This window comes from Ambystoma mexicanum, chromosome 14 (genome assembly GCF_040938575.1).
Source record: "Ambystoma mexicanum isolate Mex_15411 chromosome 14, UKY_AmexF1_1, whole genome shotgun sequence".
Taxonomy (NCBI): domain Eukaryota; kingdom Metazoa; phylum Chordata; class Amphibia; order Caudata; family Ambystomatidae; genus Ambystoma; species Ambystoma mexicanum.
This window is the reverse complement of record NC_090940.1, coordinates 434,644,099-434,664,306: the sequence shown is the minus strand read 5'-3', so window position 1 is coordinate 434,664,306 and position 20,208 is coordinate 434,644,099. Positions and strand designations below refer to the sequence as shown.

The following is a 20,208-nucleotide window of genomic DNA, read 5'->3' as shown; positions in this document are numbered from 1 at the left end:
TCGTCTGTTGGTACTAACATTAATGGCGGGGAACACTGTGTACGGTGTGTCACCGTTCGCTTTGCTCTTGCTGCTGGTTTTGGAACGCCCATGTTGTTTTGATGTTGGGCAATGTTTATTGATGCCATTGTTAATTTGTGTTGTCCTTCCTTCTGTTCTTGCAATCGAAGTCTCTTTTGTTTTGTCCCTTTTTTCCGAAAAGATGGCAAAAGCAGGGTTCAATGATGCTTCCACGATAGGTTCCACAAATCGTATTCCGTTGGCATCTTGTTCAAGTATTAGGCACAATTTTTGTTTCACATTACTGCTAGTTTGATGCGTAGTTTCTGTAGAAGTGTTTATTATTGTACTAGTTGGAATTTGTGCGTCATTAGTTAAGTCTACTTTTTGTCATGTGTTTGTTGTCTGTGTGGATTGGTTCAGCGTAACTGGCTGCCTATGGGTTTCAGTCTCTGTACTTGTACTAAGACTGTTCTGCGAATGAGGATGATTCTTTGCATTTTTGCTTTCTTCTTTTGCCATTATGTAACCCTTTAGAAGGGTTCATTTGATGTGTGTCATGGCCATGAAAGTTGTATGATATTTTAAGGTGTCATTTAAAGATTCATAAAGTTTTGTAAGTGTGGGTATTGCAATCGTGATCTTTGACATCAATGTTAGTAAATCAGGTTTATTTTTCTTTGTTGAAGTAATAGACTGCTCAGTATTGTGTTCATGATTAACCGGGTTATATTTGAGAAAGTCAAATCTGTGGTTGATGAATTGGATTGGTCACTATGGTTTTGTGAATGGTGTTTATGATAGGAGGATGACTCCTTGTCTAGACCTAGTTCGCGTTTTTAGAAGGTTTTGCCTGGTGCAGATGTATGTCAGAGGATTCGTTTCTGGGCTCCTTCATTTTGGTACTCTTTGATGTGGTCAAAGGATGTGAATTTTTATATTGATGAAGGTCCTTCTGATCCAAAGACAAAACTATTTCTGGGCCTGTGTAGGTGCGTGTAGAGAGGGAGCTTGTTATCAGCGTACAGTTCAATGAAGGTTTTGTTGTTTTTGTATGCCGTTGTTGTTTTTATTATGTGCCTCTGATGCAGTTTTCTGATGAAAATTGTCATACAGAATCGATGTTTGGGAGTCAGAAGTTGATAGTGCTTGATTTACTCGGGTTCCACTAGGATCCATGTTTCTGGCTGATTTGTGTTGGTACAGAGTCTGGTCTCTATCATTTCATGGTTGTGTGGTTGTGTGCTCTGGTTGGTGATTGCACTTGAGAGGATCTAATGATATTGCCTGCCTCATCAGTGCCTGCTAGTAATTCAGCATCTGAAAGATCACCCGGTGCCATGGTAAGGATTGGGCTGTCTGTTCTTGGTAACAAAATAGGATGTCAAAATAGTTGTAGGCTTGTTGCCCTTTAAATTGTTCTTGCATAGAGGGCAATTTAATTTATGTGATGATGTCATGTGCCTCGGGTCATTATAGTTAGATTTGATCAACGAGCGGAACAGCGGTTTCCTCGTTCCTTTCAATAAAGGTTGCACTCGAGTAGGGGGCGGTTCCATATGTACATGGTTCAGTCCCGAGTGAATATGATAGTTCTTGCAGGATTCATGAGCCGCTGTTTGATAATTTTTTTGTTTTGTTATCGCTTTCAAGATTTTGCTATTTTCAGAGGGCATTGGAGGAACTTGCAGTTCTCTCTTATTGAATTGAAGGGAGTCCACTTTTGAGTGCACTAGACTTTAGTATGTAGTCGGTTAATGCAGGTTTCGTTGTTACCATGGGTGTTGGCCCTGTTTTGTGTATTTGTCGTTACAATGGATGGATTGTCTTGGGGTGTTCCATGTATTTGAACTGTTGTCACAGTTGTTGTCAAAGATGAAGTGGGATAAGTGACTGAACTGATGTTTTTGGAGGTGGTATAGTTGTTTCAAACTTTGGAGACACCAAGGTGGCAGAAAAGACAAGGCTCGCTATAGATAGCAAGTTGATAACTTCAGCTGTTGCAGCCTCGGTTGGCTCTGTTTCAGTTTGCTGCACTTCCAAAATGTTAGCATCAAAGCGTTGATGTCAGTATTTTTTACAGGAGATTGAGAGCATATCTCAACCACAGGGTAAGACGGTTGGTCAACAGAGGACCATGTTGAAACAGGGGTGATTGAAGCATTGTTTGTTCCAAACACAAACAGGGGAGGGGCGACATTATCAGTTGCCGAGATGTTCGTCTTTTACCACAGTGACTCAGTACTGACTTCCCGAGCCTCCACCAATGTGTCCTTCCCTGTGTGAATCGGCGTAGATGCTGTGACCCTTGTTAGTAAGCGTTCAGACAAACAGGGAGACAAACTAGGTGGAGAGGCCATGGATGAGTGTGTAAAAAGGGGTTTAGGTGAGGGAAGCATAGAAATGTTTATAGAGACCGTTTTTTGAACTTGCTTACCCTGTTTAATTGCTGATGACACCATGGAGTGTGGAGGAGTGCAACTTAAAGTAGTGAGGCTCATGGGACTTTTCTGTTCCAGTACTGTTTCGCCATCCCTGCACGTTCTAGCACTCCTGAATATGCGACCTTCATCCATGCTGCCTTCTGTGAGAAGCGCATGTCGCGCACCGGACACCAGACACTCTACCACACTCCGCTCGCTCCGCTCCATTTCTTCTCTTCGATGGGAACTTGTAAGTCTGCCTCCCACTGCTCCCTTATCTGATTCACTGTGGGGGTGTGGGTCTGGACTTCAGTGTATAGCCTAGAGATTCCCAGGCCATTTTTAGCTGTCACTAGTTGTACACATGGATGTGGTGGAGGTTCATCCGGGAAGAGAGGCCACCTTTTCTGAAATGCAGATCTCATACGGTAATATTGCAGCATTTTCAGTGGACCATCTCCCAGCGCCCTCAGCAACAGACCCAGGTCTAAAAAAATGCCATTGACAAACATATCACCAAGTTTCATTTCACAGTTAGGGTCCCAGGATTCCTGTATGCTCGTGTCATATGTAAGAGGAATTCCCGGAAGGTTCCACAGAGGTATCTCGGGGTTATAGGGGATCTCAAGTCTAAGCCTTTTGTATATAGCTTCCCATGCCCTGACTGTGCAGCTAACTGGATTGTATTCACACGTGTCTTTATAGTGTGGATCAAAAATGACTGATTGTACGTTTGTGGGATGTGTAGTGTCTTCTTCTATCCATGCATGGGGTGCGCTGTCCTCATCATTGTACCAATATTTAGCAAATTGAGCCAGGGCCACATAATAGTAAAGCTCGAATTCAGGGCCTTAAATACCTCCCGAAGAATAGGGTTCTGTCATTTTTTCCCAGTTTATCCTCGCTGTCTTACCGTTCCAGAGAAATGTTACCACCATGGATCTGAGTTTGGCGAAGAAGGCTCTGCCAGGCCATATAGGGATTGACAAACAGATAAAGAAGTTTAGGTAGGATAACCATTTTAAGAATAGCGACTCGACCGGCTAAATAGATCGGGAGCCGCGCCCACATCTGCAGCTTGGCGGTTAAAGTTTGCAGGGCGCTTTCGTGGTTATCTGAATATAATGTAAGCTTGTTCCTGGAGACAAGAATTCCCAGGTATCTGATACGGTCTTCAGACCATTTGAGTCCATCTGTCACTGTGGGGCACTGGGTGGCCGGCGTAAGCGGAAATATTTCCGATTTGGCCTTGTTTATCGTGTACCCAGAGTAATCTGCAAACTCTTGCATCTCTGCCATAATGGGTGTTATATTGAGTTCAGGTTCCTTGACATATAATAAAGTGTCATCCGCATAGAGCGATATTAGTTGGGTAGATCCCTTCATTTTGATCCCTCTATCCGCATGTCTGAGACGGACCGCAGCCGCCATTGACTCAATGGTTAATGCAAACAGCAAGGGCGAAAACGGGAAACCCTGTCTGGTTCCCCTGCCCAGCAGGAACATCTGGGAAATGGCTCTATTGGTCAGGACACGGGCTCCAGGCTCTGTTTACAGTAATTTCACATATCTTATGAAGTTGGGCCCCATCCCAAACGCCTCCAGCACCGCAAGGAGATAGACCCACGAGACAGAATCAAACGCTTTTTCAGCATCAAGGGATATGGCCACTGCGCTCCTCGCAGGATCTATTTGTGCCATTATACCAAAGAGTCTTCGGAGGTTCAGGGCCGTAGATCGTGCGGGAATAAACCCGTTCGGATCAGGATGTACTAGGGTAGGGACTGCCGGCAGAAGCTGATTCGCCAGGACCTTTGCAAATATTTTAGCATCAGTATTTATGAGTGACAGGGGCCTGTAGGACGAAACGTCCTGTGGTGGTCGCCTAGGCTTATGGAGTACGGTTATAATAGCTTCTCTCATAGTTGGGGGTAACTTGCCGCACTCAAGTGCCTCCTCCCACACCTGCATCAGTATCGGAATGAGTTCCTTGTGAAATTCTTTGTAGAATTCAGCTCCCAAACCAGTCCGACCCTGGTGCCCTGCCCGAAGCCAGTGCTTGGACCGCTTCTACAATCTCTTCCGCAGTCACCGGTTGATCTAGCGCTAGGCGTTCTTCGTCGGGGAGTTTAGGGAGGGAGAGAGCCTCAAGGTATATATTAATTTCTGCGAGTGTTTTCTTATCTTTATTTGAATATAATTCCTTGTAGAATTCCATAAATTCCCCATTAATGTCTTCATCTCTGAGCAGTACCCTCCCCTGTACAGTGCGTATACTTGTGATCTGTGTAGGTTGTTTATCATGCTTGAGTAAGTTGGAAAGCGTTCTGCCAGCCTTGTTACCCTCCCCGTATCTGCGCGTGCGTATAGGGGCCGCCACGTATCGGACCTCCCTTATGCCGAGCTTATCAAATTCTTGAAGGTGCGTGTGTATATTGGCTAATACTACCTTGTCTTGCGTGTTTGTGTATGTTTTCTCCAGACATCTAGTTTGCTTTCGATAGTTGACAATTCGGTTCTCACAGCCTTCAGCATACCCGTAGTTTTGGACATCAACATACCCCCTTATCCAGACCTTGAAGGATTCCCACACCGTTGAGTATTTGTCAACTGATCCCACATTGTTGGATAGAAACTCTGTGATCTCAGCATGGAGTGCTTCTACTGTCCCCGGGTCTCCCAACATTCCACCCGGCATCCTCCACCTCCTAGTAGGACACGGGGCATTCCGGAGCATTAGTTCCAACAGCACTGGGGAATGATCTTACAATGTTCGAGGAAGGATTTCGCACCTCCCCAACCACAGCCATCAAAGACATGGAAACAAACCAATAGTCAATCCTAGACTCTGAGTCATGTACCGAGGAATGAAACGTATATCTCCTGCTATCAGGATGAGTTTCACGCCATACATAGACCAGCAAAAGTTGTGGCAAAACATGTCTCAGATTTAGTACTGCCCTATCTGGGGTTCTAACCACCTTCGAGGATCTATCAAGAACCTGGTCCAAGGCCAAATTGAAGTCTCCCGCCCATAGCACATTCGGAACATCAAGTGACATAATTATCTGGTATACATCCATGTATTAAGCAGGGTCATCAATGTTAGGCCCGTACGTGTTGACCTGGAGTATTTGTTGAGTAGCCACCTCCCCCCAGACCATGACATATCTGCCCAAAGGATCAGCCTTGTGACCACCCACCCTGAACCCAAGGCCTGGATGAATAAGGGTGATCACCCCTCTGGACTGGGATGAATAGTCAGTGTAAAACCTCAGGGGACCCCACCTGGGCAATATATGGGCGTTACTCATTCCTACCGCATGGGTTTCTTGTAGCATCAGGATTTGGGGATTATGCCTGGCAAAATAGTTGGAAATCTTCTTGACCTTAACCTGATTATTTAATCCCTGCACATTCCACGTCAGGAGTTTAACCTTAAGGCCATCACCGGGGCTCTGAAATGGAACATTAGCCATTGTCAAACTCAACGGGTTTACAGTAATCGTGCCATATAATCAGTGCCAGCCTCGATGCCACCATAATTTTACTTTTCAACCAACAAGTCACCTCCAACCACTTTACACCTGAACATGGCTCCGTAGAGTGGCACCAACCCCCAACAAGATGCCACCATAAGTCAATACAAGAGCTGAATTCACCAAACCCCTCACCCTGTCCCACCCCCCACCCTCATCATCACCCCCAACTTGACGATGTGTCCAACAAAACTTATGGAATAATTTGCGGGTAGCCATGTTGCTCCACATGGCTGCCGATCAGGTCCGGCAACTCCACCAACCAAATTGCCTGGTACAGCTTGATCCAATACTTATCCCGACTATAGCCTTAGAAAGGGTTGACAGTCGAGTGTTTCTTAGTCTGCAGGTCAGGGTCTGTTGTTTTGTGCCAGTCTGCCCCCTCTGGGAGGAAGGGGTATGGACGTTTCAATGTATTGCGTGGCTTCGGCCGGAGACTCAAAGAAATGGGCCCTTCCTGCATGCTGAATCCTCATTTTTGCCGGGAACATCAAAGCATATGGGATCTGGCGTTCTCTTAGGAGCCTCTTCACTGGCTCGTAGGATCTTCTGCTCGCCTGCACACCCGAGGAGAAATCTGGGTAAATGTGAATGCGACTTTCCTCATATTGGAGGGTGCCCGCGTCTCTCGCCTTACGTAGGATTGTATCTCTGTCCCTGTAATTGAGGAGTCGTGCGATTATAGTACGTGGTGGTGGGCCTGGTTTGGGTGCTGGAGGCGATGTACGGTGTGCTTGTTCCGGTCCAAACTGGGTTTTAAGCAGTGTCTCGAGTTGTTTCTCCATTTGGCCTTTGCCAAAAGATTCGGCTACGCCCACCACACGGATATTGTTTCTCCTGGAGCACGACTCTAAGTCCTCGCATTTGTTCTGTAGTTTCGCCATGTTTTCTTTGAGTTGGGTGATGTCACGGCTGTGATGTGAGATAGTGTCTTCATTAGTGCTTATCCTGCTTTCGGTTTCTGTTATACGCAAACTTTCTTTCTCCAATCTAGCCTTTAAGGAGCCGATAGTGGACACTATGTCATCCAATTTCGTGTTGACTGTGCGGAAACCATTCTGCACTATTGTGGTTAAGTTGTCTGAATTCTCACTAGGCTCAGTAGTGGGGGCCTCGTTAGCGTCAGTGTGGGCGTCAGCCGACGTAGCCAGACTCTGACTGCCTGTGTAAGCGTCCATTGGGCCTTTCTTCTGTTTCCCCAGAGTTTTGGCACCTTTTCCTGACTTCTGTGGTTCCCCATGATACTGTCGGAATCGTGTTCTGAAGCAGTGCAGTATATTGTTAGCCAAATTTCTATTCGCCGTCCTCCCTTGCTCCTTATGCAGTGTCCGAGCTCTGGGAGTGGATCAGATTAAGGGGCTAGAGGCGTTATGAACGATTACACAATGAGCCCCCAGCCGGAACTTGGTGGTCCGAGTGGACTGTGTCACCCCACGTACAGTACTCCACGCTTACTGCATTCAAAGTGCTTAATAGTTCTGTGTTGTTTTAAGGGGGTTTCTGAGCCGCTCCGGTCCACAGCTGCTGTATATGTTTGGGGTCTCCACCCAGCCCGGTCCCCTCCGGGACGTGCTCCATATTCAGCAGTGCAAGCTTGTGCCTCCGGAGGTCCCGTGGCGCGTACTATGGTGTGCCTGGGACCCGGAGCAGATCATCGGAGCGTGGGCCCGCAGCAGCCCCCCCAGTGCGCCGCCGGCAGAGGTCAGGGCCGGTATCGGAGGTTTGGGGGGCGCTCCCCGCACAACGGAACCGCCCGAGTGACCGCAACTTGCCGCATGTACCACCGGGATTCGCCGGTCCAACGGAACGGCAGATAAAGTATATTGGCTCAGTGAGGATTGTCGCCGGGTCTGCAACCGCTGCCCGCGGAAAATAATGTGTCCTTTTTCGGCCACTCATCCGCCGCCCAGCCTTGCCTCCTTACCAGACGTTCTCGTCTCCGGGCTCCTTTGCGGTCCTGTATCGTGGGCCCGTCGCACGCCTCGCCCCGTGTTGTAATGCAGGTTCCGCAAGGGGCTTTTCTGGAGCTCAGCGGCCGCGGGCCGCCACACACCGGGACCGGACTGGAACGCAGGTCGGTTTATCCGACTGAACCACCCGTGTCGCGGCCAACCCAGAGACAGCAGCGTATTACCAGCAGGGCGTAGGGCCTGGGCCGCAGTTCAGGCTCCTCCCATCAGGGGCCTCGGTCCTTAAGCCGCGCAGCGGCTCTCGCGTGGATCTCCCTGGAGTTTGGCGCAGGATATTTTCAGCCGTGCGTGTCGGCCGATCTGCCTGGAGCTGTATCTCTGGCGTTCCTGGCCTCTGATTCACAGGATTTCGACTGACCCACCACGGATGGCTGGGCTACCTTCCCAGAATGTTTGGGCTACGCAGGCAATGCTATAACGGATGATATGGCGCAGGATATCTTAGTGGAGCGGGAGCTCTGGAATCAGGCGGCCATTTCTGTCGTGTGCAACAGTGCCCCCCAAGGAGGAGTGTTTAATTGCAGTAGAAAGCGGACCGAAAACTGGAATCCTTTATGCTCCGCAGTATTGCAATTGTTCCACAACACAAGTTAGCTGTAATTCAGCTGTAAATCAGCGGATTGAGCGATTCTTGCTTCTTGCCACCAGACACTCTACCACACATCTCTAACACGTAAATCTCTTAAAAGAGTGGAAGGAAAATCCTTCCGCCGCCAATGCTACGATACTATCCTGTGTGGTACCAGAAGAAATAGAAAACTTTGAATTAATTCCTCAGGAGCTGTCTAATCAACAACAACAAGATGTAAATGAATTAGTTACAACATTCTCTGATGTATTCTCTGAGAAACCAGGAAGAGTGCAAGGGACTTATCACTATATTAGAACACCCAAAGAAAACGTGGTCCATCAGAAACCATATAGACTCCCGGAAACCCGGAAACGGATAGTGGTTGAGGAAGTGAATAAAATGCTAAGGTAGAATATCATCGAACCCTCTTCAAGCCCATGGGCTTCCCCTATAGTATTGGTAAAACACCTGTCCATTCCTGGAGGTTTTGCATAGTCTTTCGCCAAGTTAATGCCATCTCCGACTTAGATGCTTATCTCGTACCATGCATTCATTAATTGATTGATAAACACGGAAATGCCACCTTTCTATCAACCCTAGATTTAACCAAGGGGTACTGGCAGGTCCCAGTTCATGGGCCTGATAAGGAAAAGACAGTTTTCCCAACGCTTCCAGCACTATTCCACTTCAAAGTCCTCCTTTTTGGCTTACACAGGGCCCACGCCACTTTCCAACGACTTATGGACAGAATATTACAGCTCTACTCTGATTTCTGTGGAGCTTATATTGATGATATAGTCATTTATAGTAAAGCCTGGGAAGATCATCTTTTCCATTACTATGAGAGTCCTTAGAAAAGCCGGCCTATCTGCCAATCCATCCAAATGCAAGCTGGCTCAATCAGCCATGATATACCTCTGCTTCTTTGTGGGGAATGGTAGTATCGAGCCTCAATGCGAGAAAGTGAAGGCCGTCCTAGATACCCCTCCGCCTAAAACTAAAAGAGACCTCAGAGCATTCTTATGGTTAATCGGTTATTACCGCAGCTTTATCCCTAACTTCTCGAACAGGACAGCTAGACTAACAGACAAATTAAAGAACGCTGAACCCCAGAAAATTCATTGGACTGACAAGGACGATGTATGTTACACCAACCTAAAACACACCGTGTGCCAGAACCCGATCCGAAAATGTAGTAGATTTCTCGAAGGAGTTTGTGTTACAAACATATGCCTCCCTTACAGGGCTAGGAGCAGTCTTGTCACAAAGTTGCAACGGATGGGAACATCCTATCTTATTTACTAGTCGCAAACTTTCCCACGTGAAAAGAATTACTCTGTGCCGGAATTAGAGGCCCTTGTCATCAAGTGGGCCATTAGCCACCATAGATACTACCTCCTAAGAAGGAAGTTCACATTCTTCACGGATCATTCTCCACTAGTTTCGATTAGCCAGTGGAAAGATTCTAACCCTCGAGTCATGCAATGGTTCTTAGACCTGCAACCCCACTGTTTCACTGTGGACCACCGAAAAGGCAAAGTCCAAGGAAACGTGGATTGCCTTTCTCGATTCCCTTGTGAAACACATGCGGCTACATCGCATAGGGGAAGGGTATGTGAGAAACCTGAAGGTGTCTCGCTCGCTAGTCCCTGGGGATCTGTCATCCAGGTGGCCATGACACGCCAATCGCTTTTGGATCCAGTTCCTGGGAGTGGACAAGTGCGGGAGGATCACCTGGGTGAGAGGCCTTCAGGGAGTGCGAGTGAGACAACGGATGGCGAGATGCGGTTTCCCCTTCCCCATAATACCTTTACCTCATCCTATCAGGATACTTAGGAACTCAAGTCCCCTCCTTTGCCAACACAAACACTTTCCCACAGACAGCTCGCTATATGAGAAAATGGACTAACACCCGAGCCATATACCTGACATGTACCAATACAATGGTCAGACAGCGTCAGGCAATTATTGACCATTACACACACCTGACTTGCATTACAATTCCCCACACGGATAAAAGGCGGCATGCGAAAGCACACTCTGAGCAAGGCAAAGCACACAAGGAAGCAGCAGTTCCAAGATGGCAGTCGAATACAAGGCGAAGGATGGTAAACCAGAAGGGGATTGCAAGGAGGGAAGTGCCCTTGACCTTTTCAACAAGGAACCATTACTTTCACAAGCCTTCAAGACTAGGAAACGTATGACCAGGAAACAAGGCTAAAGTATCCTACATTGTGTGTTGGAGTTACCCGGGGCTCTACCGCATCGATAGTCAAGGCGGGGAGATTCGCTTGCCACTGTGGTACTGTCCTTGGCTCTTACAACAAAGCAGCGCCAGTGAAGTCACCACAGCCAGTGAGTTGGGGAGACTGATACCAGACCGGACTGTGATGAAGCAAAGGTTGCAAGTGGCAACATTGTATAGAGAAGGCTGAAACGAACAGTGTATGAAGCGTATGTGATAATGAACGCAAGTAAAATTGAACAACGATGAGTGATTGAACTTTGAAGTCAAGATACGATACCTTAGACAGAGTGGTCCAGCATGACATACATGCTCATTCGAAAGTGTCTGTAAGGTATCCAACTTCAAGGTGGCGAAAGCGAAAGAGTGACAAAGTTTTGTGAATCGAAGTGGTCCTGCAATGGGTCAAGCAAACCCCTGTGCACAATCAAATGTCTTTGATGTTAATAGCGTAAAGAAAGTTGATGACAAAGTAAATTGAAGTTGGTCCGAGCCCAGCAGAGGTGAGATAAACTGGGAGCTTTTGGTTAAATAAAGCAAGTTTGTGTTGGAAAGTTAAATTGGAATTAGTTTGAGCCTTGCGGAGGGAGACTAATTGATCATTGAGTTTAAATGGATCTGAGCCAGGCTGAGGGTGATCCAGGGTGAACCGTGAGTCGTCCGAGAAAAAATATCCTACGGGAAATTGGATGCATGAATACCCTACGGGCAGGAGAGTAGCAGTGAGGAGAGTAGCAGGGAAAAAGCTTATGGAGGGATCTAAAAACCAGCATTACAAATCTAAAGGAGGAAGGCAGTATTTGGAGGTGGTTGAGGAGCAGTGAAGATTCTAGAGGGGCTGTGTGGTAAAGGTGAGTACTTTACCAAATGGGGAGAAGGAGTAAAGGTGGGCCTCCACATTGCTGAAGCGCTAGTTCACTTGCAAATATAGATACAGATGTATTTAACTTTGCAACTTTGCTTGAGGGTATTTCTTCAGTAGATGTGGTCAGAGGCTAATTCTCTGTCAAACAATGATACATGTTCTGGGGTTGTTCTTAGCAGATGCTCATGTTGCCATATATTTCTGGCAGCTCATGTTAATGAAGGGGTCTTTCTTGGTCAGATATCGATTTTCTCTCTTTTAACAAGAAATTATTGATTCTCCTGCAGATATTGATGAGTGCCACCACCCCTCTGCCTGCCCCGAAGAGGCCTGCATCAACACCCCAGGATCCTATGAATGCCTCCGCTGTCCGGAAGGTTTCAGGCCAAGTATCGGAAAATGCCAAGGTAAAGAATATTTAACCCTTTATAAATGTCAACTTCATTGAGCCCAACATTTTAGAAATATGCCCTCTGTCTACCCTGTACTATTGGTCTGCCATTGAGCTGTCATGTTCTATTGCGCCCTCTACCCCTTGCCTGTGCTAAGGATGAGGGGTCAGGAAGCCCCTTATATTAATGCACCCACTGTTAAGCAGAAACCTGTGCAGTTCCCTCTGGGACAACTGCAAAAGATTTAAGACTACAGGTGTTTGGTAGTAAACCCACTTGGTAGCAGTCTGTACCACACAGATTCACTTGGTAGCTGTGGCTGAGCAGTTAGACTTCCCTCAAGAATAGTTAGGCAGTATACAGAGTATTCACAATAGGTAAAAAGAACACAGTAGAACAAGCAAACACTGACCAGAGCTTGGTGTAAAAGAGATATAATTATTTATTTAAAACCACATCTAGTAAAACACAAAGGCACTAATATTAAGCACTTCAAAAACACGGTCACTAAAAGATATACACTCCCTTAAAAGAATATTAGACAAGTCTTAAGTAAAGCCCCACTTATGTACAGAGAGCGGTGAGCGCTTAACGCAGATGGCACTCTAATAATTCATTTTAAAAGGGAGAGAAAAGCAGAGTATAAATTGAAACAGATCCCAACACTTTCACAAGGACACAGCAAGAGAGGAAGGCAGAGTCAAACCGTGAATTTAGAGTTCAGGAGGCCGGATCCACTTTAAGAGGATCAGAACGAAATGTGTCAAAGGTCACATGGTTGAAGTGCACAAAAGTCTCGAAAAGGTTCAGAAAGAGTTGATCAAAGAAAGGGACCCGTTAGATGGTCAAGGCAGCCAGCCCAGTCCAGAAGGTTAAGGGATTATTATTACCTTGTAGCAATCTTTAGAAAGGGAGGCCTGGCGGACACGTTACCTTAAAGTGGTGAGAATACTCCAGCAGGGGGAGTTGTTCCTGGCAGAGGATGCAAGTCGGTGCTTCGTCCGGGGGGAGAGAGGATCTCGTCGGGGAGGAAGACAGGAGTCCATTGCACTGCCAGGGAAGAAACCAGCCGCGGAGTTCTCAGGTCAAAAAGGAGCGGCCCTTTTATTCGCGGTCCAGTGGAAAGTGGCTATCCGGTTGCCGGGGTGCTTGGCACGGCAATTCGACCAAAAGACGTCCTGGGATGCGAGGAAAAGAAAGTAACTGGTTGTGCCCACCAGTCAGGGGAAGAAGACTCTCCAGCCGGGAGATCTTCTCTGTCGTCGGGAAGTGGTGAGTCGGTTCCGCAGGGCTCCACCGGTGGTGTCGTCGTAGCAGGTCGGCTCAGCTTCTCCCTCGTCGGATTCTCAGGTCCTGTGGCGACTTCTGAAGTTCAAGTCCTCAAAGCCCTGCTTTTATGCAGCATACCCCCATTCACTCAGCCTCGCTGTCAATCAAACATGCTAAGTGGTGAGCCGGCCGGCTCACCACTTGGGCCAATCACACAAGAGTGCGACTTGAGTTACCAAGGTAACTCAGTCCAGGGTGCCTAAACCCCCTCCGACACCCCCTGTGGTACCCAGACAGAGTGGCACCACTTTTGGAGGCTTCTGTGGAGAAGCCCGCCAAAAAGTGGAACAAAGGGCTCGACTTGGGTTGGAGTCACAGAAGAGAACACAAACGCCATTTTAGAATCGAGTCCTGGCAAAAAATACCAACCGGCGAATTAATATTAAATAAATAAATCGGTATGTTCGAGGCTATGAGAATTAAATAATTAAAGTTGGTAGCCTCGAACAATGGGAAAATCCCATAGGGATATATTTGCGGTCGAATATAAAAAGTAGTATCCACTGCCACCAGCCAAAACTCGATCAGGGGGGGCGGAGACGTGCCCCCTTGACTAACAGACCGCGGGACAATCAAATTGCCCTGACCAGTACGTCCACAATATGATGGTTTGTACTGGTTTCTGTTCATAATTTGGGACTAGTAAAGCCAATGGTGACTTTACATGCCCTGGGAGACAGTAGTCAGTCCCAGGGTATGGAGTCTATGGTGGGTTGTCACTATGACACCCCTGTGTCACTACACAGAGGGTGCTGTGTAACACACATAGTAAAAACACATGAGACCCTATGGAGGGGCCCTCGTGTATGTTATATGTAAATATTGTTGTGTGCACCATGTGTAAACTATGCCTTGGACACATGCAAGTCTGAGGCGCACGTTTCCCTGCTTTTTAGGGTTGTTATACCCCCTCCATCTGTGGGAAATGTGCATCCGATTGAAGTTTTGACCTCAATAATTCTGAGGCCGACACCTAGCTGTGTTACTACTATCCATCACCGACCTTGTCCGTTTATATTTCACTTACCTTTAGTGCTTATCGAAAGAACTGTAAAATAAATTGTCTAGTCACCCGAAACTTTCTGTGTTGATGCAAAATAAATACACACACACAGAGGTTTTCTGTTTTCTGTCGGATCTCTTCATCCTGATTCTGTGTTTATTATACGTATACCCACCTGGGTAAATCAGGACCCCGCCAGGTGCCCTACAGTATGTACCTGTATATATTTGTGTACATATGTAAGCACTAAGATTTAATTAACTTTGCCTTTTGTATGACTTAAGCCTGTATTTTGGATTACCTGCATAATTCGATGTGTCATTTACTGCCTGTACAATATGCAAAACTTGTAAGCTTCGCATATCCTTCGGCGCCCTGCTACTTTCGGGTCTGGTGCGCCTTATAAATGTAATAAACAAACAAACAAACTGCAAGAACTGTGGTCTGTTCTCTTGGGGTACTACAAGTCGTTTGTTGTCCCCAGGTGCAGACTCCGTTGGTTCACTGTAGAAGAGGCCATCTTCCCAGTGTAACCTATATTTCCCAGGCTCTTGCCCTTCAGCCTGAGCATCTGCCTGGTGGTGAAGACCTTCCAGAGTTGGACATTCTCTCTGTCCCTTACTGAAGTCTGCCCTGTTGGGTCCACCTTCTGCCAGTAAAGACTGCGGCTCAATATGGTCAACAGGATCAAGATCTCCAATGAGTTCCTGGCCTTCCACTAGCTCTTCCTCAGAGTCTAGTTCAACCACACAGGGTTGTACCTCCCTCTCAGCCTCGGCTGGAAGGGCAGTTACTGGTGTAACTTTGGACAAGCTAGGGGAAGTCCTTGTTGGCTGCACTGGAGTGCTGGCTGTGAGGTTCTTTTTAGAAGTTTTAGGTTTCCCTTTTCCTTCTAGTTTCTTAGAGACAGCAGCTGACATCTCCAGTGGAGCAGGAGTGATTTCTTTCTTCATCATCTCCTTGGGAGCACCTCTCATGGTTCTCTCCCTTGCAGGTCTGGTGAGCTCCTGTAACCTTTTACTAGGAGGTCTGAGGGTATGTGACACTACTCCAAGAATGTTCAAGTCATTACCCAGCAGAACCCTTCCTGGCACCTCACTTTGTATGCTGACAGGTATCTTCACACTCATGTCACTGCACTGGATGAGAACTGGTAATTGGGGAAGGATCTGCACAGGCCCTCCAGCTAACTTGGTGAGGCGTTTGGGTGCCTTAGCAACATCCTCAGCCTGTAAAAACGATTTGTCCACCACAGTTATGCTGGCCCCAGTGTCCCTAATGGCAGGAGTCGCCTGACCATTCACCTGGACACTGTCCTTATGATACTCTTTAGTATTATCTGGGATAGAATTATAGACATCTAAGTTCTGTTGTGCCTACAAACCCAGAGACACTAAAGAAACACTGGCTGAGACTCCAATGGGTTCATCAGCCAGTAATAGAAAGTTTCCACTTGCCATTTGTACTTCCTCCTCTGGAGCAAAGGCTAAGGAGACAAGCTGGACCCCTGAAGGCTTACCCTTACATCTGGGATCTCTTTTCACATGGTCAGTAGAGCCACAAACAAATTATTTACCAAATGCTTTCTGGAATGGTGGCTTGTTCTGACCTCCTTCTGGTTTGGCACCAGAAGGTACACTAGCCTGATTTGGTTTCCCTTGTGGCTTACCCTTTTGGTTTTGTTTGGGGCCCTCTTTGGAATTGGAATTATTAGAATTCTCTTTGGAGTGCTTTCTTGGCTGTTTTCCCTCATCCTTTTTCTGAGTAGCCCCAGAATCCTTGTGAGTGGCCCTGTTGGCAACCCACAAGTCAGCAGCCTTAGCTAACTTCCTGGAATCCAATTCCTTTGAATCAGCCAAGTGCTGTCTGAGCTCAGGAGAGCAGGCATCATAAATTGACTCCATCATTACAAGATTCTTCATTCCTTCATAAGTATTAACCCTGTAACCCTTAATCCATCCCTCTAAGTTTTTCAAACTTTCACTCACCCAGGTAGCCCAAGGGGTACCATCATGCTTTTTGAGGGTCCTAAAATCTTAAGGTAGTAGGAAGGGGTCTTCACAAATCTAGCTATCAAAGCAAGTTTCACACATTCGTAATCCTTCCTATCCACCTCCCCCAACTCCATTACCACATCAGTTGCAACAGGGGGAAGCCTAGAGAACAACCAGAGAAGTAGCTCATCCCCTGTGATGTCCTGGAGCCCATGATTATACTCAAACATTTTTAACCAATCCAACACATCCAGCTTAGGTTCATACATACCCACTAATTCCTTAGGCATCCGGGGTCTTTTGGGACTGGAACTCCTAGAGGAACCAGAGGAGAGAGAAGCATTTTCCACAGACAACTTCTTCATTTCTAGTTTATGATTAAGCTCTATTTCTCTGAGTCTTAACTCAGCTTGCTTCTGCTCAGCCTGGGCATTCATTCTTCTGAACTCTAGCTCTTGGTTTCTTTCAGAATGAGCAATAAAACGTTTGTACTCTAATTCAAGCTTCATTCTTTCAAGTTCAAAATAAGCAGGGTTACATGTAGGACCTGGTATAGGCCTAGTAGGTACAGTAGGTAAGGCAGACAGAGGCTCAGAGTGGCTAACTTCATTAGGTTCACTTTCCTCTTCTGACTCATTATCAAGACTTTGATTTAGATCAATACCATCACTGTTTTCTACATTTGCTGGGGGAGTAGATTCCTCTGTACCACCCAGACTTTGGTTTTCTAACAATCTTTCTATAAATTCCATTTTCTTGCCCTTCTCAGAGAGATTCTTATGTCTACACAATACTTTTAAGCAATCAGCAGTTTTGGCAGACAATGATTCTAGGGTATAACTCTCCATAGTAGACATAGTTAGAAAATCAGCTTTTTAGTGCTAAGCTTTGTGGTTAGTTGTCCTAAAGTGTTCAAAAAGCACTCTAAAGTGTATACTCAATACAAATCCCACCGCTGTACACCAGTGTTAGGCAGAAATCTTTTGCAGTGGTCCCAGAGGGAACTGCACATGTTTCTGCCTAACACCCACTTTTGAAATCTGATAATAAAAATATACATAGATGTTCCAATACAAGAAAGGAAAACATTGACACAGCCTTACTCAAGCTTGTGATTGTCTGCAAGAAGCAGAAAAAATGATGTGGCCGTTTATGGTGGGAGTTGGAATAGATTTTACAAATAAAGAGTTTCCCATTAGGTACAGTATTAAGGAAATACAAAATGTGTAATATTATCTATTTCCATACCGTGATCTTTCCCCCCAAAAAAAAAATATTTCTGACCCATGGAGGATTCCAGGCTTGGCATTTTTTTTACATCATCTTAGTTTCTGTAAATATGTTAACTGAATCCATGTCACATACCCACCACCAGAATATTAAAAAATTGAAATATAATCAAAAAGAGGCTGACTCATGGTCAACAATAGCTCTAATGCCATATGTTGTTGCATATAAACATAACTCCGAGACTTAGTCTAAGTCTGGTGTGGCGTATCCTGTTGTGGCCCTGTGCTCATATTGCAAACCCTTTTTGGAGCAATCAATTCAACCTATTTTGTTTAATTGTTTCAGCTGAACTTGTTGCATAAAATACAATTGTGAGGCATTGAGGGCATGTGTGTTAGGTAGATATGTTTTTCCTATCTATATTCAACTAAAATGTATTAAAAATCAAAGAAAGAGACAATAATCAGAATTAGTACCTGGCGCACGCTGTACACCGGGAATACTATGTGTGGATTGGCTCTTTTCCGAGCCATACCACATGGTATTCCCTTGTATGTTAGTGCATCCTGGGTACTCTGTTCACGGCGAGGCAGCCCCTTAGCCAATGAGGAGGCTTGAAACGGGGCAATCCCCTCTCCGAGCCTCCCCATCGCTGGAAGCTGCCTTCGTCCCCCGCCGGGGACTAGGTTAAGTTTTTTTTTCCGCGAACCCTCTCCCCCGCAAATTATCCCCTCCCCGCCCTCCCAACCCCACTTACCTTCTTCTTTTCTTGGGAGCGAACACGCTGGAAACACTTCTGTTCCCAGCGCGTCTGCTCCTGATGGCCGCCATGGACAGAGAAAACGGACTACATTTTCCCTTTCCCGGCAGCCATTTTTTTCACTTTTTTTCTGTTTCGAAACGCGGTGAAACAGAAAAAAAATGCCATTAGTACCCCAGTCTAACGGGCTGGGGTACTAATAGCTATAAGACCCTCGGCGGCGGGCCAATACCGCCCACAGTAAGGCCTGCGGGCCTTCGTTAAGGCCCTTGCTACACTCGGGCCTGTAACTACGGCCCTGAGGGCATCACCTGGGGCGGTATTGGCCCGCCGCCGAGGGTCTTATTGCCACAGTGTGGAATTCTGGGGAGATACACAGGAAAATGTAATTCAGTTACCTTCTAAAGCTGGCAAACATCATAGAAAAGGGCAGGAAAAATGTGGGAGCAGTTGCTTATTGACTTGCTGCCTTTGGGGACTTCTAGGGGGGATAAAAATGGAACACACTTTGATTTTCTCATCGCACAATAAAGCAAGAGAGAATCACTGATTCAGACCCAGGGACTCAACAGTGGTTTTAGGATGGTCAGCTTGTGTGCAATAAACAGGAATAAAGCTGCAGCGGGAGCACGGCTGCAGATCCACCAACAAATTAATAGAGACTGCATCCACGTTTCTCTCCCTAACTTTTAGCGTCTGCTTTTAACTCTGTGCAACTCCACTCTCCATGTCCACCCAAGTGTACCCTTATTAGTCTATCATTAAAAATTGATCCAAATTATTATACCCTGCCTAACACACCTGCCAGTAAGTGCCTCTCCTCTGCCCTCCCTGCCTTTGATCTCCTTCCCTCGTCCCCTTTCGCTTCCCTGCCGCATTTATTTATTTATCCTGCCTTTCCGCCACAATTATTTAATTATTTAATCCCCCCTCCCTATTTTTTATTTCCACCTCCCCGGCCACATTTCTTTTTTTTTCGAAACTCCCCTCCACTCCCTCCACCCGCCTCATCCAGTGCAGATAGCCCTGCATAGACCCACGTGGCCGGAACAGCCACCCAGCCTTAGTGTTCTCTCGCCATGCTGGAATAGCAAGGAATCCTTGCCTGCCTAACACACCTGCTCGCCCCTTCCACCTCCCTGCCACATTTATTTATTTATTTGCTTTACTGTGATATAGTTTGATAAAAACTTTTCACAAAACAAAGAAAAAAGAGAAAAAGAATTTTTTTTCAAAACAAGAAAATAAAAAAGAAGAAACATCAGGTCATACATTCTTAAAATGCCATACTAACATACGATTCATCTGTAGAAAAGAAAATACTATCCTAACGTACAATTACCCTGGAGAAAATTATCAAAAGTAAACGTCAGAAGCAATCAATTCATCTACAGATTTCCAAAATAGATGCAATCTTCCTCCATAAGCTTGTGAAATGAATGATACATGCTTCCTTCTTCCCACTTAGAAACATCTCCCAACCTCTGTTCATCCTTTCAGAGTCTGTCATTTCCAGAGCCAGCTGTGTGGAATGTTCAGTGTCCACAAGGCCTCACATTCAAACAGAAGATGTTTTACCGTCTCAAGTGTACCTTCCCCACACAATCGACATTCCCTATTGTCCCTCAAAATGCTGTACCACACAACCTCTATCTCCCTGGTCCTAACAGTATTGAATTTCAATTTAATGTAGTCTCAGACAAGGACATTGCTGATAAATTGTTTAATATATGTGGGTAATGTCATATACAGAAGAAATTCAGACGCATTGTTCCTTATGGCTAAGTTGACCATAGACTGTTCATAACTGCTCTCATTCATTGTGGCCTTGAGCCGGTTCTTAAAGGTGCCTATTGTCAGGCCACTTTACTGTAGCCAATAATTGGA

The 20,208-nt window shown here is 46.1% G+C and overlaps 1 protein-coding gene across 4 annotated transcripts in view; it reads left to right on the top strand.

The window, feature by feature from the left end:
* LTBP2 (latent transforming growth factor beta binding protein 2) overlaps positions 1-20,208 on the top strand; it is a 1,918,131-nt gene that overhangs the window by 1,415,913 nt on the left and 482,010 nt on the right. For all 4 annotated transcript variants that reach the window (XM_069637635.1, XM_069637634.1, XM_069637633.1 and 1 more), the window contains exon 16: positions 11,901-12,020. In XM_069637635.1, coding sequence (XP_069493736.1) covers positions 11,901-12,020 — 120 coding nt within the window. The remainder of the gene's footprint in view (positions 1-11,900; positions 12,021-20,208) is intronic.